Here is an 8555-nt window from a genome sequence, read left to right on the forward strand (position 1 = left end):
AAAGCGGTGATGTTGGCTGATTTCCAAGCAGATGGCAGATGACCTTGAGCAAAAGAGAGGGTGAAGAGAACAGAGAGATGGAGTGAATGAGCGGCGGAGCAGGATTTTAGGAACCGTGGACTGATGCTGTCAGGTCCAGTGCAGAATCAGAGTCGAGGGTTGATAGAAACTCTTCCACCTTGTCAGGAGGAAAGGACACAGAGTCCAGGAACAGCTGGGTACGACTGGGTATAGTGGGTACAGAGAGGGATGGGTTTGGGACACAAGATTTAGGGGATGATTTGGACAAAACTTGGTGGACCGGTTGGGTGTCTGACAAGGACGATTCGATTTTGGTGAAGATCCGGATCCAGCTCGTGTAACTTTTTAAGTGATTCTTCCACTATTGAGTGATATGACCAACCAGGTATTGTAGTCAGATTGTATAACATAGTATTTTAGTCAGAAAAAGCAGTTGCCGTGTTTATAGACCACGGCACCAAGAGACCTTTCCACTGCATTGCTAGGAAGCCGCCATCTTGTGTGCACGCTTACGTACCACATCCATTTATGTATAACTGGCCGAAAGCACCCGGCGTTGCCCGGGTTCTTTTTGAATGAATTTACTTCTATAATTCAGCTTTTACTCGTGGCCGTAGAAGATTGACTACTATACTTCAGCTTTTACTCGCGGACGTAGAAGATTGACTACTATAATTCAGCTTTTACTCGCGGCTGTAGAAGATTGACTACTATAATTCAGCTCAGCTTTTAATTGCGAAATGGGTCCAGCCCGGCTGGAGCGGCCTTGACCGGCCTCACCACCTAGCCTATAACCTTCCCGGGGCCCGTCCCGACATTTTTCGTTCTTTTTGAATGAATTTACTACTAAAATTCAGCTTTTACTCGTGGCCGTAGAAGATTGACTACTATAATTCAGCTCAGCTTTTAATTGCGAAATGGGCCCAGCCTGGCCGAGGCGGCCTCGACCGGCCTCACCACCTAGCCTATAACCTTCCTGGGGCCCGTCCTGACATTTTTGGTTCTTTTTGAATGAATTTACTACTATAATTCAGCTTTTACTCGCGGCCGTAGAAGATTGACTACTATAATTCAGCTCAGCATTTAATTGCGAAATGGGCCCAGCCTGGCCAAAGCGGCCGCGACTGGCCTTGCCACCTTGCCTATAATCTTCCCGGGTCCCGTCCCGACCTTTTTTGTTTTTGAGGTTTCCTCCTATAGTAAGGGAAACATATGAAAATCTGTTAACTAAATTGTTACCAAAAAATTTCTTCACCAATATGTTTGTAAAGGTGTGTAATAACATGTGTTAAAATGTGAGATATACTTCTAATCAGTGTTTCTAGATTGGAAAAAATGTGTAGAAAATGACTAGCTATGGCCCCAAGCTGAAAAAATGTCCCACATACCATTTTTATGCAAATTACTGCTGCCATTATCAAAAAAACGATTTTTGACATATCTCAGCCAATATTGCAGATAATTGAAAAATGAAGGTGTCTAGACCCATGTTTTGAAGGGCATAGATCATGATAGAACTATTCATAACATGATTACATGTGTCTATGGTATACTAGTATGCATATTAATGCTGTAATTACAAAATAATCAGTTTTACAAATGATAAGGATACGTTAATACTGCAGATAACTTAACATGGTACATAAGGGGTCTAAACCCAGGTATTTTCAAGGTTAAATGTCAACAAGATGCTCCTGAGTCTTGCATAGGGGCGGGACATTGGCAGTAACATTGGTACCACTCAACTTTTCTTCCCACCAGGCACAACTAGTAACAAGTGGATCTCTCAAAGGTGTTCTCAGTGGAAAGGCCTACGCAAAGTCCCTCTTTTGCCTCAAAACAGTGTGTGAGGCAATGGAGAGGCTGTTGATGGAGAGATTCACTGAGGAGGAGAACATCATGATCTCTGACCCTGCTGTGCTTCTCAGAATGACCCAGTCTTGCAACCGAGAGCACCTCGATGAAGCCCTCAAAGACCCCTCAACTCTACTCCTCATCAAAAAGTACCATGCCTTTGAGGAAAAGGTGCGCAAGGGCCACCTGGGGAAGACAGCTGCCTTCTGGATGTCGTTCATTACCCACTGCCATCTTGTCTTCATGCTCCTCCACTCTGTGAAGACCAACAACCTCCAGCTGTTTCACAAGTGTAATGGAGAGATGGCAGATATCTTCTTCGCCTTTGACGGACACAACTACTCCAGGTTTGTGTAGCATACATGGTAAAATGTATAACCATCACTGAGTAGATTTTAATTGATACTTGGGTTCATGTATTATGAGAGGAGCTATTCCAATAAATGTCTACAGTATTTCCCTCTCTGTACTTTACAGATATCTGACTTGGCTGGAAGTCCACCTGACAAATCTGGAAAGCACGCACCCAGGGGCCAAGGACCTGCTTACTATGGGTGCAATCGCAGTGGCTCGCTCGATGATACCAGGGGCACTCAGTGCTGTCGACAAGACAATGGAAGAAACGTTCATGCGCTTTGCTAAATCATCAGGTACATCATTTTCTTTCAGTACATTATACATTTGAAACTGTAGAAACCAGCTTTATATGATGTAAACTGCTCTTACAAAACATTTCCCTTTTAATGATTGGGTTATGCAATTAAAATATGTTCACTTTTCAGGTGGCTTTGCTGGCCTGTACAGTCAGTTTGGGGCATACCAGAGATGGTGCCGAACAACCACAGCACGGGCACAGTTCTATGAAAAGACCCTTGAGATGGTGGATCTCATCGATGACCCAGACTGCCCAAGAGCAGGGAGACATCGTGAACTAGAGAAGGCAGAGATCAGAAAAGGCGAGGAGGCCGTTCAGCGAACCCTAACTACTATCAAGAACTTCACCAATCCGTTCACCATCATTGATAAGGACAAACTCTACTGCCTGGCCTCTGGTGCTCCCGTCCCCATGGATGTTGAGATGGATGTGTTACAAGCAGAAGCTGTGGGGAAAGCTGCGAAAGCTGACTTCATCAGGCGCCTGGAAAGCGGAGAACCTGAGAGCTTCTTCAACCCAATCAAGAGAAAGAAACTCAAGACCATGGAGGCTAGTAACAAGAAGATCACACTAACATCCTCACAGGGCAAGGTAAGGATGTAATCCAATACCCAAGTGCTTTTGTATTTTATGTTGTATTTTTAAATGGCGTCCTGTACATGCTATATTGAGATACAAGATTGAACTCCAAATTTGTTTATTAAAGACAGTGCACATCAATGAACAATGTAAAGATTGTAAATATGCCAATTTATAGCACATGAATAATTTTCACCTGTAGTCCTTCCTGTAGTACATATCAACCAATCACCATTTATCATTCCAGGTCATCCAGTATCAGGAGCAAAGCAACCTTGCATTCCTGCTCCTTGTCAAGTCTCAGAGTCAAGATGAGCCATTAGACCTGGGAGAACTCATGAAGTACTGCCTGATGCCAGTGCCTCCTAGCCTTGGGACACCAGATGGGTTCTTCTGCAAAACCAACAAAGCCTCCATTCTGCACTACCTTTTAGAGGACACCACACCACAAGATCTGCAATACCCCAAGGATGCCCTGTTCATCCAGGATGGAATGGCGCTGCTGCATACCCTTGCCAACCTTCCCCCAACATGTGGTGAGATATGCTTGCAGGTGCTTGATCAGATGGTGGCCAAGCAGCACTTTCTGTTCTCCACTGACAGTTACCATCCTGAGTCAATCAAAGCGCAGGAAAGGCTGAGGCGGGGCAGCTCAGAGAAGATCATTCTGGCTGGACCAGCAACCAGGAAGCCATATGACTTCAAAATGTTCCTTGCAAATGACGACAACAAAAAGCAGATGTGCCAGCTTCTTCTGAAAGTGTGGAGTGGACAAGAGGCAGCTACCAGGCTGGAGAGAACAGAGATGGCTGTGCTGATCGTGGAGGGGAAGGCCCACCAACTTGCCTCAACGAATGGCAAGGTAAAATTGAAAGCCCTTCGTGAATGGCGATTCAATTTGTAATTTTTCCTGAAAAAAAGGTGATTACCTGTGATGTTTGTCTAGATCTGAAACTGGCAGTGACTGGTGATTGAAATGCGGTGCCTTTTTGTGTTTCAGGTCGAGGTACGTGAACTCCCCACGATCTACAGCAACCAGGAAGAGACTGATACCAGGGTGGTTCTGTACCTCCATCATGCTGCTACCATCGGATACAAGAACGCTGTAGTCAGAACACCGGACACAGACATCCTCCTGATCCTGCTCCACCATGCCCACAACATCAAGCTGACGGTGTACCTGGATACAGGGTCAGGGAAGCATCGCCAACTTGTCAACGTCTCTGAGCTGGCAGAATCCCTGGGAGAGGACTACTGTGCCACTCTCCTGGGGTACTATGTGTTCAGCGGAGAAGACTGCACCAGTGCCTTCAAAGGGAAGGGAAAAGTCGGGCCCTTGAAAAAGCTGGAGAAGAATCCCAGGTTTCACAGGGCATTCGGTGAACTGGGTGACAACTGGGATGCCAACCCTGAGGTGGAGAGGCAGTTAGAAAAATTCACCTGTGTGATGTACGGCCAGAGTCGCGAGTCATCAGTGGACATTGTCCGTGCCAAGCTGCTACGAAAAATGGTGGGAGAGGACAAGACCCTCACATCCAAGTCCAAGGTTGATCTGGCTCGCCTTCCTCCATGCCAGTCTGCCCTGAAGCCGCACATCCAGCGTGTTAACCACCGCGTAGCATTGTACAAAAGAGCCGATCAACCTATCATCGAAAAGCCAAAACCTTATGAGGAGCAAGGATGGATAAGGACTGATGAAGGACTGTTGAAACCAATGTGGTCCAGTGGTCCCATCCTACCAACCTCACTGGTGGATCTTCTGAACACAGGAGAGCACGAAGAGGAGGAGGAAGAGGAAGGAGAAGAAGAGTTTGACTCTGACGATTTCGATGAAAATGATGATGACTGACTCAGTGTAGAATCACTAATGCTAATGATGTTTATCTAAAACAAGCAAGAGAAGAGTGGTCACATTGAGTGCTAGGACTATTTTGACAGTTGTAATATTTAGAAAAATAAAACTTTGTGTTAACGTCTGTGTAGACGGACCTTAATATGAGTCTATTATTTCGTAAAACTGTGATTATTTTGTAAATAAAGCACTAATTAGCATACTAGCAAACCATAGACACAGGTGATCTTGTTATGAATAGTTCTATCATGATCTACACCCGTCAAAACATGAGTCTAGACACCTTATTTTTTCAATTATCTGCAATATTGGCTGAGATATGTCAAAAATCGTTTTTTTGATAATGGCAGCAGTAATTTGCATAAAAATGGTATGTGGGACATTTTTTCAGCTTGGGGCCATAGCTAGTCATTTTCTACACATTTTTTCCAATCTAGAAACACTGATTAGAAGTATATCTCCGGGGGGTGCAGGGGGACCTAGTCTTCCTACTAGACTATCAGGTACCGAAAAATTATTTTCGAGAATTTTTATTTTTTTTAATCGGCCCTTAAGTAACTTATGCGGGGTCAAATAAGGGTTTTTCATGATTCTGAGTTGATTGTTAACATTTATATTTCACCACAGACACTCCTTTGTGGAAAAATAATTTCTAAATATATCTCATTTTCTACTTTGCAGGACATGGAGTCTAGCAATATGGATGAAGACGTTACTCCACCTGTGCTCAATTGCTTCATCTGTGCACGCTCGGATACACCAGCTGAAAGGCTCATACAGGCAACTCCAAAGGGATACTCAACTTTATTGAAACAAGCAGAAACTGTCGAAAATGTTACTGTTGTGGAACGTATGAAGGAGGCTCAAAAGGAAGGAAAACTGAGGTACCACCAGAAGTGTAAAAATGATCTGTACAACAACTTTGTTGCAACCACCAAGAAGTCAGCTCAAGCATCAAAGGCAGAGAAAGAGTCATCTAAGTTGAAGAGAAGACGCACTACTTGTGAGTTCAGTTCATCAACTGGCTGCAGTTCTAGAAGATCACAGTCAGTTGACCTCCTGTATAAGGATGTATGCATTCTTTGCAACCAACCAGCCCAGCTCTACAAAAATAATCCAGCACAAGCTAGAAAGAAATACAGAGTGCCAGATAATTTGACTGCAGATACACTGAAGGCAAGCTTGCTGAAGACAGCACGGAGCCGCGGGGATGACTGGGGCACTGAAGTCACTGGACGCCTGGAAGGGATCAACGACTTGGTAGCAGAAGAAACACTGTACCATTTGCGATGCAAACTTATGTTTGCGAGAGGTGACAGTTTGTCCAAGACTGATGAGGAAGGAAAAAGGAAGAGAGGACAGAGGAGTATTGATGAGGAGCGAGAGGCAGTTTTTATTGAATTCTGCGAATGGTTAGACTCAGAATTAGAGCATGGGGTAATGAACATGGACCAAGTCCATGAAAAGCTGCAGGAGTTTGATCAGTCACCAGAGAAGAGCCTTTCTTATTCAAAGCATTGGCTAAAGATAAAACTTCTAGAGAAATACGAAGACACCTTGTATTTCACAACACAGGAAAGAAGGGCAGATGTACTCTGTCTCAAAGATGGCACCGACAATATTCTGCGAGGGCATCATGCTAATCTTGACCATGGAGATGAGAAGACTCAGATCATAAAGACGGCACTCAAGTTCATATCCAATGATATTGCCTTGATTGATTTAGGTCCAAAGTCATACCCCACCACACACAGTATGACTGACATCGATAGTCAGCTGACACTTGTTCCTGCAAGCCTTCAGATGTTCTTGAGACCGATTGTCAAGACAGACGAAAGAGTTGCCGTTTGGGGGCAGAATTTTATTAAGGCCTGTCGACCTCGGTCTGGAGTATTGCCACACCAAATGGGGCTTGCCATACAACTTGATCATAGATTTGGGTCAAAATGGATGCTCAACAAGTTCCACCGGCTGGGATACACTGAGTCTTACACGGAGACACAAAACTACAAATACTGCTTCCTTAATAGTAGGAGTGGAGATGATGTTCCAGATACTTCTGGCACTCTTGACACCATTGTGGAGGAAACCGATGAACAGATCAATGATGACGTTGCGGTTGATGCTGCGCTTGAGGATCAATCAGTGATGACAGCCAAAGTGCCAGCCAGTGAAAGTGAATTGTCAAGTAATGATCAGGTGGTCTTTATGGAGGTTGGGGAAACAAACAATGCAGTCACTCAGTTTGTTGGAGACAATATAGATTTAAACATTGTCTCTATTCACGGAAACACTCCCTTTCACTCAATGGGTTGGATCGAAGTCACCTCTCCGGCACCACCTTTGCCAGATCCACAGACAACAGCAGCTTTCCCCCAGGTGAAGTTGAAGGCACTCGACAAAGCTAAGATCCTGAGAGGAACTGAAGTAAAGATTATTCCATTTATGAACAGGAAACAGATAGGAACGAACGCGATCATGTTTCTCCCCCTCGCTGAGCTTTCCTCCTCCCTGGCTCATGATCAGCCACTCCTCACTCCAGGTGACACACTCTGGGCAGCGGCAGGAGTGATCAAACCAGAGACTCTACCTCCAACAGAGGGTGCAGCTGCACAACATTCACTCCGTGCCTACCTGCAGACCCGGGACTGGATCCTTCTACAGAGCATGTCTCTGAACCCCAGTGACTATGGATGGACAATAAGTGTGCATGGGTATGAGCCAGTTCCAACACTGGACCCCACGGCTCCTGAGGAGCTATTGCAGTTCACGAGCTGTAATTGTCATGGAGATTGCAGCAACCGGCGATGCAGCTGCAAGAAGAATGGGGTCACGTGCATCTCGGCCTGTGGAGTCTGTAATGGCATTACATGCAGAAACTGCAGTCATGATGTTGTTGAGTCTGAAAAAGACATAGACAATGACTGTTGAAACTTCTGACATTGTGAATGAGAAATAACTCTTGAGTATTATATATGTATGTGAAATAAAAGCTACTTTGTGTGTAAATGTAAAAGTGAAAATATAAATGTTAACAATCAACTCAGAATCATGAAAAACCCTTATTTTACCCCTCATAAGTTACTTAAGGGCCGATTTTAAAAAATAAAAATTCTCCAAAATAATTTTTCGGTACCCGAATTCAACAGCTTTTTTTCTGGGTTTCCCACGGGAGTTGAACTTCAACATTTTAACACATGTTATTACACACCTTTACAAACATATTGGTGAAGAATTTTTGGTAACAATTTAGTTAACAGATTTGTGAAATATCTCATAAAATGCCCTTACTACTATCTTTCACCGTTCAGGAGATTAGTGCGTGCAGACAAACAAACAAACAAACAAACAAAAACTTTCTTATTTATATATATATATATATATATATATATATATATATATATATATATATATATACATATATATATATATATATATATATATATATATATATATACATATATATATATATATATACATATTTTTTTATATATATATATATATATATATATATATTTATATATTTATATATATATATATATATATATATGTCGAGAAGTTTTAGAGTATATCTAAAATGTCAATTTACGCAAA

The 8555-nt window shown here is 43.2% G+C and overlaps 1 protein-coding gene across 1 annotated transcript; it reads left to right on the plus strand.

Annotated features, from left to right (window-relative positions):
* Nucleotides 1–2221: 2221 nt before the first annotated feature.
* On the plus strand, nucleotides 2222–5176 carry LOC137430978 (uncharacterized). Its single transcript, XM_078785169.1, has 4 exons — nucleotides 2222–2525; nucleotides 2658–3121; nucleotides 3357–3971; nucleotides 4110–5176. Exons 1-4 carry the CDS (start codon nucleotides 2297–2299, stop codon nucleotides 4956–4958), a joined length of 2157 nt encoding a protein of 718 aa, XP_078641295.1. The 5' UTR covers nucleotides 2222–2296; the 3' UTR covers nucleotides 4959–5176.
* Nucleotides 5177–8555: the final 3379 nt, after the last annotated feature.

This window comes from Myxine glutinosa, chromosome 1, assembly GCF_964187855.1.
Source record: "Myxine glutinosa chromosome 1, kmMyxGlut1.1, whole genome shotgun sequence".
NCBI classification, from domain to species: Eukaryota; Metazoa; Chordata; class Myxini; order Myxiniformes; family Myxinidae; genus Myxine; species Myxine glutinosa.